The 14,658-nt window shown below is 39.2% G+C and overlaps 2 protein-coding genes across 3 annotated transcripts in view; both read left to right on the plus strand.

Annotated features, from left to right (window-relative positions):
* LOC118123436 (methyltransferase-like protein 22) overlaps positions 1 to 14,658 on the plus strand; it is a 640,601-nt gene that overhangs the window by 42,249 nt on the left and 583,694 nt on the right. The gene's annotated exons all lie outside the window — the stretch shown is intronic.
* Positions 1 to 14,658, plus strand: part of abat (4-aminobutyrate aminotransferase) — a 45,554-nt gene that overhangs the window by 20,721 nt on the left and 10,175 nt on the right. Inside the window, exons 3-8 of the mRNA XM_035180837.2 lie at positions 5,885 to 5,982; positions 6,069 to 6,098; positions 8,214 to 8,331; positions 12,853 to 12,902; positions 13,352 to 13,432; positions 13,524 to 13,616. Coding sequence (XP_035036728.1) covers positions 5,885 to 5,982; positions 6,069 to 6,098; positions 8,214 to 8,331; positions 12,853 to 12,902; positions 13,352 to 13,432; positions 13,524 to 13,616 — 470 coding nt within the window. The remainder of the gene's footprint in view (positions 1 to 5,884; positions 5,983 to 6,068; positions 6,099 to 8,213; positions 8,332 to 12,852; positions 12,903 to 13,351; positions 13,433 to 13,523; positions 13,617 to 14,658) is intronic.

Consider the following 14,658-nt stretch of genomic DNA (forward strand, 5'->3'; position numbering starts at 1 on the left):
AACCCACCTTAGGGAGCGGGGTATCCGCTTGGCCACTTATCTGGAAGACTGGCTGCTGCAGGCGTGCTCAGATCAACATTGTGTTGACACACCTGGCCGATCTGGGTTTTGTTGTGAAGAGTGAAAAGAGTGTGTTAACACCGAAACAGCACATAGCCCTTCTGGGTCTCACGTTAAATTCACTGGCCTACATGGCTTTCCTCTCAGCTGACCTATTCAGGTCCACTCTCTCTCATTTTGCCATAACCAAACGATTCACGTACAGGCTTTGCCTCAGGTTGTTGGGATTAATGGCTTCAACTCTATTGGTAGTGAGACTGGGCAGGTTTTACTTGATAGATTTTCGACATTGGGTGGCTTCTTTCAGACTGGAAAGTAGTCACAATGGATGCCAGCCTGTCAGGAGTATCTCCAACATGCCCGTATCAATTATTTGGAGATATTAGCAGTGTTTCTAACGCTAAAACATTTTCTAATGTTCTTCTGGAGACATCACCATGGACAATACAACCACAGTGGCGTATATCAATCGTCAGAGGGGTCTATGTTCCAGTTTATTACACACTCTTGCATGCAGACTGATATTGTGGAGCGAGGCACATCTCCTCTCTGTGAAAGTGACGCACTTTTCCAGGATTCAGAATCTGGGTGCGGACCTTTTGTCCACGGGAAATAATTTCTATGCGAAGCGGACTCTGCATCCGGCTGTAGTGGATCAGATATGGTCACGTTTCTGCCGCTGGGCAGTAGGGTTGCAAAATATATCAACATTTTATCGTCATTATTATAATCACATGCGCGATAGACTTACCGCAAGAGACTGCTTGATAAGTGGTGTTCCATTGTGCCATACATTCACACTCTGCATGTCATTGTATTTGGCCAATCAGATGGAGCCCTGCTGGCCTAGATGATAAATTAAAGATATTCAGATCATTGTCTGGCTTTTCCTTCAATGAATCATTGTCGGAATAAGAAGAAAATAGAGAGAAAACAGGGAATTTTAGAATAGATAACGCTCCGCCTCCTCCGAACTAAATTCTTCCGTTGTTCAAGTTTGTCCCGAGTCAAATTCATCACTATTAGTGGTTGATTATATAAAATAATTATGTAGCTTATTTATGATGGTACCAGAACCTGAGGGAGAAGTCACACACACACACACACACACACACACACACACACACACACTGACTATGCTGGTCTCGCTCTCACTCTCTCGCTCTCTGGTAAGTCATTAAATAAAAAATATGTTAACAAACAAGTTCAACAGCCCGGTTTGCTTTAGTAAATGAACCAACTGTGAACACTTGGAGAATTTTTTTATATACAGTGCCTTGCATAAGTATTCACCCCTTTGGACTTTTCTACATTTTGTCATGGTATAACCACAGATTAAAATTTATTTCATCGTGAGTTTATGTAATGGACCAACACAAAATAGTGCATCATTTGGAAGTGGGGGAATATTACATGGATTTCACAATTATTTACAAATAAAAATCTGAAAAGTGTTGAGTGCATATGTATTCACCCCTTTACTGTGAAACCCCTAACAAAGATCTGGTGCGACCAATTGCATTCACAAGTCACATTTGCAAGTCACATAATTAGTAAATAGGGTCCACCTGTCTGCAATTTAATCTCAGTATAAATACACCTGTTCTGTGACGGACTCAGAGTTTGTTGGAGATCATTACTGAACAAACAGCATCATGAAGACCAAGGAGCTCACCAAACAGGTCAGGGATAAAGTTGTGGAGAAATATGAAGCAGGGTTAGGTTATAAAAAAATATCCAGAGCTTTGAACATCTCTCTGAGCACCATAAAATCCATCATAAGAAAATGGAAAGAATATGGCACAACCGCAAACCTACCAAGAGGAGGCCGTCCACCCAAACTGAAGAGTCGGACAAGGAGAAAATTAATCAGAGAAGCAACCAGGAGGCCCATGGTTACTCTGGAGGAGTTGCAGAGATCCACAGCTGAGGTGGGAGAATCTGTCCACAGGACAACTATTAGTCGTCTACTCCACAAATCTGGCCTTTATGGAAGAGTGGCAAGAAGAAAGCCATTGTTGAAAGGGATCCATAAAAAATCCCGTTTGGAGTTTGCCAGAAGCCATGTGGGAGACACAGCAAACATGTGGAAGAAGGTGCTCTGGTCAGATGAGACCAAAATTTAACTTTTTGGCCTCAATGCAAAACGCTATGTGTGGCGAAACCCAACACTGCCCATCACCCTGAGCACACCATCCCAACAGTGAAACATGGTGGTGGTAGCATCATGCTGTGGGATGCTTCTCTTCAGCAGGTACAGGAAACTGGTCAGAATAGAGGGAAAGATGGATGGAGCCAAATACAGGGAAATCCTTGAAGAAAATCTGATGCAGTCTGCAAAGACTTGAGACTGGGCGGAGGTTCATCTTCCAGCAGGACAATGACCCTAAACATACAGCCAGAGCTACAAAGGAATGGTTTGGATTAAAGAATGTTAATGTCTTAAAATGGCCCAGTCAAAGCCCAGACCTCAATCCAATAGAGAATCTATGGCAAGACTTGAAGATTGCGGTTCACAGACGGTCTCCATCCAATCTGACTGAGCTTCATCTTTTTTGCCAAGAAGAATGGACAAACCTTTCCATCTCTAGATGTGCAAAGCTGGTAGAGACATACCCAAAAGACTTGCAGCTGTAATTGCAGCGAAAGGGGTTCTACCAAGTATTGACACAGGGGGTGAATACTTATGCACCCAACAGATGTCAACTTTTTGTTCTCATTATTGTTTGTGTCACAATAAAATTTATTTTGCACCTCCAAAGTACTATGCATGTTTTGTTGATCAAACGGAAAAAGTTTATTTAAGTCTATTTGAATTCCAGTTAGTAACAGTACATAATGGGAAAAGTCCAAGGGGGTGAATACTTATGCAAGGCACTGTATATATACTTTTACGTCCAAACATGTATGAAAAGACAAATTATCACTGTAAGTGGACTTAGTGGAGCTGTGTATGGCTCCCTTGGTGTCTGCCCAGGACTTGGTGGCCGAGATGTGCGCCTTATTCCTCGGGCTGTGGAACTGTCCATGGTCTCTGCATCTGTAGCCAGGGACTGTTTATGTTGATTTATCGCAAGTCATATCGCTATCGCGATAGACAACAAGGTTACCGCATATCGCATGTTTTCCTAATAATGTGCAGCCCTACTTGGCAGTGGACTTGTTTGCGTCGAGGGAGAACATGCAGTGCACACTGTTCTTCTCCCTGCACGACCAGAGTGCAATACTGGGAGTGGATGAGTTTGTGCACGAGTGGCCACGCATTCTACTTTACGCATTTCCCCTCTGGCTTTGATTCCCCCGACATTGTTCATGGTGCGGGAGAACTGTCTGTCACTGATTTTAATCGCCCTTCACTGGCCATTGGTTGGCGGAAGCCCCTTCTCGGTCACCCGTGGCCCCTCTGTGCTGTGTGTGTCAACCTAACTTGATGTGCGTGTAACTCTATTTTAAAGACATGTGAGCACCTTGCCAGTCTTTAGAATCTCACTATGTGAGTCAAGCTGTGTATTCATTTTAGTATTGTACTTTTGCTTAGAAATTTTTTAAAAATTTGTTTTTTTTGTTGTAGTACTTAAAACCTTCTGATTGAATGAAATTTAAAGTTAGTGAGTGTGGCCCAGTATTTTGACTAATCAGAAAAATGTTGTTGTAATATTAGCAAGCCTCCTGAAACATGGTTCTTCACCAATACCTTGGTTTATTTATTTTTTGGATTATTTCCCTTGTTTTTTCTATATGTCGGGATTGAATCATGCGTAGATTTGTTTTTGTTTTTCTCTACAAGAGTGATCATAACTGTATCATAGATAGAACATCTGCTAATTCCAGTCAGCGCAATATGCATTTTTTGAGCATGTTTAACTGCAACCAGTTTAAAGGCATTACAGTAAAAGGGAAGATGTCTGAAGGTGACTTGAACTCAATCAGCTGCTATTATCTGTATCATTACACACAGCTCCTGAAAATAGGTGACGCTTTGCAAATTAGCTGGTAAATCAGAGTCGCTTTGAGGCACAGCTCACCATGGAAGCCTTGCACTATGCCCATATTTTTTAAGACACTGCAACAGAGAAATGTTTCGATCTAACACACATCTTTGTCAGGAATTGCTTTCAGTTCAGTGTGTGGATCTTTCAAAGACATGTGGGAATTTCAGTGCAGTAATTCTAGATTGACATAATACGCTTATATACAAAAATCATTTGAATGCTGCATTACATATATTATATCAATCTGGAAAGACATGGATGTAAACTTTAACTGTAATGCTGCTTTCACCACCCTACATTTTACATATAAATATTAACAATAGTAACAATAATTGTACTCTTTATAAAGCACAGCCATTATACAATAGCCATTATTATGGACAAAGAAAACAATACATCATTATTTCAAATTAGAGATAATTGAAAAACATAAAAGACTTCTAAGTAATGGTAAAAGAAAGGGATGTAAGATATACAAAAGAAACAGATAAAACAATATGTAAAAGTAGGTTTTGAGAAACTGAAGTTTTAGAGACAGAAGTTCCTTATGCAAACTATTACAGAGGTTTGGAGCCCTCACAGCAGACACCCTGGGTTTTTGGCCTCTACATTGAAATAACAAATAGGACCTTCTCTGAAAATTCTTAGCTGTAGGGTGGTGAGGATTGATTTAGAAGCTGTAGAAGTAGTTTGGTGCCACACAATGCAGGACCTTAAAGGTCTGCAGCAATATTATAAAATCAGTTCTGAAACTCAGGCAGCCAGTTAAGGGAAGCTAAACTGGGGAGATGTATACATTATTTTTTGGTTTGGTCAAAAGTCTTTGCATCATTATTATATTGTAGTTTAGCGTGAGTGACTACTACATTACCTGAGTTAATTATGTATCTATGCGCATTGCAGTGGTCAGAAATCTGGGTATCCTGGATTTAATTTGACACTCCAGCTAGCATCTTCAGATGATCAAAACTTTGATAAAAAGCTTATCTGGTATTCTGAAACCAGAACATGATGTTGTCATGTTCACACATAACCAAAAACCTGATCATGAACATTAGCGGGGCCTAAAACGTGCGTACGCCACTTCTTACGCAAATGTTGGGATTTATAAAAACAAACTTGACTGAAAATTTGCGCATTTCTACGCGAACTCTGACCCATGCGTATGAACATTTTGGAGACGGGAAAGTGGCGGTGCAGATGTGAGTTGGTGAACTGAAGCCAGATTATTGATCCACTTCATCATTTACATCAAAACCAACAGCTTTAGTTGTGGACATATCTGTTCCACGACCTTTTAATTGCAAAATATATAAAACAACTTACAGCAAATTACGTTCAGATTCCATTAAACAGCGGAGTTACAGAGCCGAGTCATTAACAGTTTTTAATAATATCTTCTAACACTGTGCGTGTATCATCAAATCGCTGCAGTGAACGTGACTGTGCCATCAGGCGCACAGAGCGCACAGAGTGCACAGAGCGCACTGGAGATCACTTACAAAGAATAAATAAAAACTATTCACTTTCCAAATAATATCCCAGAGTTAAGATCCACTGATCCCCTGGTCTCTCCTGATCACACATCCTTTCCTTCACATCTGATGAAGGGGAGACAAATGATTGAGCTTTACCCTCAAAATATATGTAATATGCACATTGGTCTTACTAATTTTGCAGTAGCAGTATTAATGTGTTATTATTTTGCTGTTTAACTATGTAGCATATATTGAATATTTTAGACTGCTAGCAGTGCTTGTGTAGCATCTCTTTGAATGCATTTCTAGTTTCTTATTTCTTATTTTCTCATCTTCTTATCTTTTCTAAATCAGGGTGCAGATATGTCAGCAAAGCAGCTCCGAAGACCCAGGTGGAGTTTGACTACGATGGACCTTCTATGAAAACTTCAGTTCCTGGGCCACGATCAAAAGTAACATACATTAACACAAGCAAAGTGATTTAAAACCACAAAAAAGATATCACTAAGAATAACTAACAATGTTTTTTAATCTGTAGGAGCTGACAAAACAACTCGGGGAAATCCAGGTGAGTTGAGTTTCAGGTTTTTAATTGTGTCTGGGATTTTTCTTGTTGCCCACTGATTAAATGAATTAATCATACATAGCATTTGGTAGTAACGCATTAATCAGTGTCACAGGTCAGTCCCAAGTACTGTAAGGGATACAATCCCAGGTCTAGTAATCACAGGTGTGTGTGTGGTTGTTTGCATGCTTGCAGGCCTGCATAGACAGAAAAGACTTGTGCAAGTGTGGTATGATTGCAGAAGCATGTTGTCAGGTCACAGGTTACAAGAGGATGAGCAACTATATATCAGTTCAGAAGGCCATTCTTTGCTTAGGTAGGGAAAATATAAATGAATCATGTCTTAGCCATTAGAAAATACGAAATTCTAATATGTACCCCCCTTTGAGCGTTTATGTGCAAACTGCTCAACCTCTCAATCATTAATCAATTTTATAGTTCATATCTATACAAAATGTATTTCTTTAAGCATTTTTTACTGCTACTAAACATTTATGCCACTGTACAATTGAATATTGTGCAAGCTCCTCTTCAAAGTAGCCCTGCTTGGATCACAAATTGATGTATTATAAGACCAGGTACCAAACCAAAAATGGTGCCTATTCCTTCCTGTGATCATTTTTGGTGTGGTTCATAAGCTGAAAAGGCTTGTGGCTTCTTAGTTACTTCCTGCTGCATGGGTCCCCACTGAACATATAGTGTTAGTGCTATCATATCTCTGGACGGGCGAACAGTAGGGCTGTCTAAAATATATGCCATATGCGATAACCCTGTTGAATATTGCGATGGCGACTTGCGATAAATAAACATAAACAGCAAGTATACGCTGCTAACATAGACCCCATAGAGTAAATGGTCTATTTTTAAGCTATTATTAAACTAAGTAAGATAGTGTTCTATAATTAATGTTGAGTATTAATTTATTTGTGATGTTACAGAGATATGAGTCATTATTCTGTTGGAAACTTTATTTTAGCCTAAAATCGCATTGGATTCTCCACAATGAATTATAACTAGGCAATAAAATGTAGTTTAAACTGTCTTTTGGGCATTTTTTCACATTTAGAAATGGATCATATATGTGTCATATTATATCACTTGGTGGATTGGTATTATAAGGCTGTAATTTCCAGATCATAAAAAAAAGAGAAAACACATGGAAGCGCACAAGCAGACCACCTGTGCCTTTGACAAGCAGAATGTTTGGACCTTGTGAGCCTATATAGGACAGATATTGCTATTTTAAGAATTCACCCTTAATATTTCTATTAATATTACTACCAATACTCCAGCACTGACTTCAGATGCGGTTTATGTTGGTCAGTGTGCCAACTATTCACTTGACCATACCTCATTTTATGACCAACATTCCCATTGACACTCAGATGGGCACAAACTATCATGCTATCATTAATAATATTTTTACATCTGTAATTATCACTCTTATTATTCTCATTATAACAACCGGTCTGACAGAGCTGAAACATGATGTTTACACAACTGTTCCTGGTGTGTCTCTTCTCTCCCTTCTTTTCCACCCACCTCCCCTCTCTTCCCCATTTCTCCACTCACCCCAACCGGTCGAGGCAGATGGTCGCCCACATTGAGTCTGGTTCTGCTAGAGGTTTCTTCCAGTTAATGGGGGAGTTTTCTCTCCACAGTCACCACAGTATTTGCTCATTGTTGGAACTGTAGGGTTTCTCTACAATTATTAAGCTCTCAAACTTACTATGAAAAGTGACAAGAGATAATGTATATTAGGATTTTGCACGATACAAATAAAAGTGAATAGAATTGAAAAGTGCATTTGCAGTTGAAAATTGGGTGTAGGATTGGGCTCAGTAGCCTAATTACACATGTATTATTCTACATGTGTTGACTGAACAAGATGCCAGCCATAGAAATAGATTAGAAGTTCCACTGCGAGTAAAGCTAAGCCAGCATACAATGTGTGTATATATACATATAAAGGACCTTTTCATCTTTCTCCATTCACCAAAATACTGGGCATTTTATACTGTCATGAGGCAGATGCATTTGTTGTTTGTGTGTGTCTTCTGTCGAGTTCACACAGGAGGGTTGAATTCTACTCTAAGCTGTTAAACGTTCTCTTCCCAGAATGTTGCTGCAGTCAACTTCTTCTGTAACTATGAGGAGAGCAGGGGAAACTACCTGGTGGATGTGGATGGCAACCGCATGCTGGATATCTACACTCAGATCTCTTCCATTCCAATTGGTTAGTAGCAAAACATCCAAACATCCACAGCTACATGGATTGTATTAGTGGGCAGTATGAATAAACTCCTCTATCCTCTAATGTTTTCAATAAATTTGAAAAGTGTTTTTTACATGAATTAATTAGTCAGTAATGTAATGCAGGGAATGAATAACAACCTGAATATTTAAATCAATGTATCAAATCAATGCATTTTTGTATGAAAGATTCTATACAAATTAAGTTGTATTATTATCTATGAAATCATTACTAATTTACCGGTATAGTCTGAGCCTCAAACGCCCATAGTCAGCCCCATAAATGTCTGCATTTTGCAGAGAGTAGACAGTCAATCACACAGTTTCCAGGCCAGGATGCTCTGTCATGCAGTTTGTGGGGGGACTGAAGCTGCTTCATTCTCCTAAGAAGCTGATGAGCAGAAAAAATAAGAAACTGGAACCACAACGTAAAGACTTTGACTACAGTGAAGATTATTTGATAATCTACAGTGAAGGATTATAATCTACCTTGTGTGTCTCCCTGCAGCACATTCTCTGTTGTCATCATGGCACCATTACCACAGCTGCACCTGTAGAGGAAAAAGCGTCATTACTAGTGAAATAACGGCATGAAAACTTACTGTCATGTTTACGTGACAGTAAGTTTTTTGTAACTAAGCGTTTTATTACATGAACTGAGCTTTTAAACCAAACATTATTAGAAACTGAGTAAACTATTTCTACTTGCAGCAGTACTGTAATGTATAAGTTACTCTGTAGTGTAACAGAGTGGTCATTTGAGTGAAAAGAAATTTACTTTACCCACAGGCTTGGGGGTCAGGCTGCTCATTGAGTGGCGCAGGAAAAAAGTAATTTTAAAATTTTGGAACTCAAACAGATAACCCACCAGCGGCATAGTGGTGAGTAGATAATGATAGAATTTTCATTTTTGGCTGAATTATCGTTCTAAGGCTTTGATTATGGATTGTTATGATTGTGCAAAGGTATGCCTAAACTATCCTGTGCCTTCACCATCAAAAATAAGATCTTTCATAATAAGAGTTTAAAAACAAAATCAAAAAATGCTCTAATGGTATTTTAAAACCGATTTTCAGACACCCCTGATTAATATTGTTTTATAAGTCAGTGGTTTCAGATCCAGGCCTCTGGGCCTCCTTGACAGAAGGGCTTTTGTTGTTGCCAGGAACTCATTTAATTAATTCAGTAGTTAGAAGGGCATGACAACTGGTATTTGTTACAATTGTGTACTTCTCAGAAAGCATAGACCTAAATCGATATATGACAGACAATACTATGCCCAGTATTTCATTAAATATACAACAATTCAGTAATCTTCTCACTATTTTTCTTTATTCTATGACTCAAATTTACAAAACAAACATGATGATAAAATGTCCGTTGACATGCATGTACTAATGTTTTGTGTTTTCTGCACAAAACTGACATTCATCAGTATTTGTGTGATACTTTTTACAGTCCATATGCATGCATACACAAAGCACAAAAGACGTCTTAAATATGTCCCTGATTTAATTCCTGGCACAAGGATGTTATTTTAAAGCCTTTTTACAGATGAAATGATGTGTTCAAGAGATTCTCCCTCCAGCATTTGAATGACTTGAGTATAAGGCCCTCATTTCCTGTTCTTCCTCACTCTGGTGTGCTGGATTGAAAGATTTTGGAATTCCACAAAAGATTTTGGGAATATACACTACCGTTCAAAAGTTTGGGGTCACTTCAAAATGTCCTTATTTTTCAAAGAAAAGCACTGTTTTTTTCAATGAAGATAACATTAAATTAATCAGAAATACACTCTATACATTGTTAATGTGGTAAATGACTATTCTAGGTGGAAACGTCTGTTTTTTTTTTAATGAAATGAAAACTGTTTTGCTGGTGAGAGAAGCTATAAAACTGGCCTTCCTTTGAGCTAGTTGAGTATCTGGAGCATCACATTTGTGGGTTCGATTATACTCTCAAAATGGCCAGAAAAAGAGAACTTTCATGTGAAACTCGCCATTCTATTCTTGTTCTTAGAAATGAAGGCTATTCCATGCGAGAAATTGCGAAGAAACTGAAAATTTCCTACAACGGTGTGTACTACTCCCTTCAGAGAACAGCACAAACGGGCTCTAACCAGAGTAGAAAGAGAAGTGGGAGGCCCCGGTGCACAGAGATGCCTCACAGGTCCTCAACTGGCAGCTTCTTTAAATGGTACCCGCAAAACGCCAGTGTCAACGTCTACAGTGAAGAGGCGACTCCGGGATGCTGCCGAGAAAGCCATATCTGAGACTGGCCAATAAAAAGAAAAGATTGATATGGGCAAAAGAACACAGACATTGGACAGAGGAAGATTGGAAAAAAAGTGTTATGGACAGACGAATCAAAGTTTGAGGTGTTTGGATCACACAGAAGAACATTTGTGAGACGCAGAACAGGTGGAAAGATGCTGGAAGAGTGCCTGACGCCATCTGTCAAGCATGGTGGAGGTAATGTGATGGTCTGGGGCTGCTTTGGTGCTGGTAAAGTGGAGATTTGTACAAGGTAAAAGGGATTTTACATAAGGAAGGCTATCACTCCATTTTGCAACGCCATGCCATACCCTGTGGACAGCGCTTGATTGGAGCCAATTTCCTCCTACAACAGGACAATGACCCAAAGCACACCTCCAAATTATGCAAGAACTATTTGGGAAGAAGCAGGCAGCTGGTATGCTGTCTGGAATGAAGTGGCCAGCGCAGTCACCAGATCTCAACCCCATTGAGCTGTTGTGGGAGCAGCTTGACCGATGGTACGCAAGAAGTGCCCATCAAGCCAATCCAACTTGTGGGAGGTGCTTCAGGAAGCGTGGGGTGACATTTCTACAGATTACCTCAACAAATTAACAGCTAGAATGCCAAAGGTCTGCAATGCTGTAATTGCTGCAAATGGAGCATTCTTTGACGAAAGCAAAGTTTGAAGAACAAAATTAATATTTCAAATAAAAATCATTATTTCTAACCTTGTCAATGTCTTGATTATATTTTCTATTCATTTTGCGACTCATTTGATAAATAAAAGTGTGAGTTTTCATGGAAAACACAAAATTGTCTGGGTGACCCCAAACTTTTGAACGGTAGTGTAATGTTTTCTCAATTTGTATAACCACACCTGATATGTAGTGGCAGACATTATCATTTCATTTGTTGGGTTATTTACCTGATCATCACCCTTCAATCATCAAGAACACTTACGCTAAGAAATGTGTCAAGACCTCAGAGGAGTTGAAGACTTCATTGTTAACACTGCACTCTGTTGGTGGGAAGTGGAACTGCACTACAATTTATGTAAGGTAGCCGCATTAATTTAGATAAGATTCAAGATTCAATGCTTTAATGTCATGTGCTCAAAAAACAAGTCTGATCATAGTATAATCTTAATTGAGACAATATCAGCTTAATGACATTGCTTTACCACAGCTGACAGGAATTAGTAAACCTTCTTAAGAAGGTTCAGAGAAGGTAATAGGTGTCAACTGAGAAACATGGGAAGGTGGGGTGAATTCTCATGGAACCAGGCAACTTGAGTTGACAGCACTAAGGTTAATGTTTGTCTAAATGGTTAAGGGTTCAATCTCTAATGTAATTGGGAGTGAGCTTTCAGATTATGTGTTCAATGGGATATCTTTGCAAGAAAGACAAACTCACTGGCTGGTTCATAGCTGGGTGTGAGAACATGATGCGGACCAGTGATGCATTTACTGTTTGCCATAGTATGTTGGAGGGCTATTCAGGCATTTCTTCTTTCTGTCACTGCAGCAGGCAGGTGATGTTCAACCGAAAGTACAGCAAGACCATCATGCTGGTATGGGAATAAGGGAGGTTGATATAGTTGAGAGATGCTTGAAAAGGAGAAATACTCGTAGTTGAACAGATCAAGAAAACTGTGTGCATATTACACCCAGCACAACTCTTCATCTAGTTCAAAACTTGATTTGCCACAGTGCTTGTAGTGTTCTTTGGTGATCAACTGGTGTTAAATGAGCTTTACCATGAGGTCTAACTGCAGTTTTGGTGAGATGTTAAACTCTTGAGAGAACTGTAGGCATGTTCCAAGTAGGATTTGGCTGTGCAGGCTGACCCATCTTTCACTGTCACCACTCCCAAATGTAGTTAGCTTTACCTACAGACATCAACACACATGTGCACACCCATGCTTTCCAACCCACCCAAAATATAAGGGACAAGAAAGAGAGAAGAGGAAGAAAATATAGGTATTGATATGTGAGAGGGAAGTGCAAATGGTCAGTAGCCAGACGTCTTTCCCAGATAAAACAAAAACAGTACAGGTCTTACAGGTCTCTCTTGACATATAAAACAGGCAGGTATAATCTCAGTGGCCATTTTAGATTATCTGTTATATATGACAAAGCTGTAGGATCAATTCTTTCTCCTGTAGAGAAAATAATTTTAAACCCAGAACCTATTGACTGCTACTGATAATCCAAAAATAAAGATGTTAATATTTTTCTGTCTTCCATTAGGTTACAACCACCCTGCTCTTCTCAAACTGATGGCCGATCCCAACAATCTGGTATGTCCTCACCACATAAAAGATAATTTATGTAATTAGCTTCATTAAAGGGTTCCCCCAATATACTGCACTTCCTTGGGTTCACAGAATTACCCCCATCAAATTTGAAATTGACAAACAATTTTAAACAAAATTGAAGGACAGACAGACAAACATTTCTTGATATATTAGTATTTATTAAAGGGTTAGTAAAACCTGGTAAGAAGTAATTAGATAGTAAATATGTTTTATGGGAGGTCTGAAACATGGTAACCATAAGCAAACCAACAAAAGCACATGCATTTAACTTAACATTTGTGTGGTTGTCAATAAGGAGCTATTTATCTTTTTGTCCTGGTTATTGGTGGTGGTTACACAGATTATTCTAGTCACTTTAGCTGAGGTGCCGGTGCTACTGGCTTTATCTACAGTTTAATGCCGACTCATTCATTTATTTGTCTCTTTTTCAGAGTGCATTTGTGAACCGACCTGCCCTGGGGATCCTGCCACCTGAGAACTTTCCAGACAAACTGACTGAAAGTCTTCTCTCAGTTAGTCTCTCTCTCACACACAAAAAGAAAATTCTGAACATTTAAGACAATGGTTAGTTAGTGTTCCCTCTTTTGTCTTCCCTCCTCTAAGGTTGCTCCCAGTGGAATGACTCGTGTTCAGACCATGGCCTGTGGCTCTTGCTCAAATGAGAATGCCTACAAAGCAATGTTTATCTGGTACAGGGTAAGTGAGTGAACATACAGACGGTGTTAAATGTCACTTGGGTAACATAGTTTAGGCCAGTGGTCGGCAAAAGGTGGCCTGTCAGATATCTGGCCTGTCAGATCATTTTAATAATTAGATTTTTTAATTTTTTTTATTGAACTATCGGACTGAACCAAACGTTAATTGTCGCCATGGGTGCTGATTTCATTGCCAGTCGCTGGGTCACAGGCTCTCTTATAGCAATGCTCAGAATATTACAAGCAAAAAAATATTGAATAAAATATATTTGTCTCACTTTGGCACACTTTAAAAAAAATACAAATAATAAAAACCATCAAATACAACTTGGCAAACTTTAAACATATCAGAGACAGTCTGTCAGAGGAGTCCATAATATGTACAAGAATATCTGCAAGAGATTGTTTTGTACCCATGTGAAAAAGCTGTCTGCCCAAAGGCAGTCCGTCAGCTTTTTGTGTGAAAGCCACAACTCAGTGGAACGTCCTTCTGAATGACATTAAGAAATGCAGCTCAATCTGCAGCTTTAAAATGAAACTGAAGACTCTACTAAAAGATTCTCAACTCTTTCACCATGGATTTCATAACACTGCTTTTAATTTGTATAATATATTATTGTTGTGCGTGTGGGTGAGTGCATGCTCTTGTAAAGCTCTCTTTGTGAGTACCAGTTTGAGTCTACAACCTACGGATTGAGGACATTTTGGGAAAGTGAGGAGCTTTTGGCCGGTCCTCACTTTGTGACCTCCCTTTAATGGACTGTGTGGGGGTTAATACTTGGTTTTAGGGTTAGGGTTAGAATTAGGTTAAGGGTTAGGGTTAGGCATTTAGTTTGGATGGATAGGGTTAGCTGTGCACTTTCATTGAAATAAACAAGAAATGGTTCAATAGATTTAAAGAAAAGAATTTGTCACGGCAAGTGGATCGATAACTGCAACAGGAGAGGGTCAAGGAGAAGTCTCCATCAGTGATGTGGATGAAAAATTATATACAATACAATTCCCCATGTAAGCATTAGTGGAGTGCTGAGCCTCATTAGAGT

The sequence above is a fragment of the Hippoglossus stenolepis genome, chromosome 16, assembly GCF_022539355.2.
Source record: "Hippoglossus stenolepis isolate QCI-W04-F060 chromosome 16, HSTE1.2, whole genome shotgun sequence".
Lineage (NCBI taxonomy): Eukaryota > Metazoa > Chordata > Actinopteri > Pleuronectiformes > Pleuronectidae > Hippoglossus > Hippoglossus stenolepis.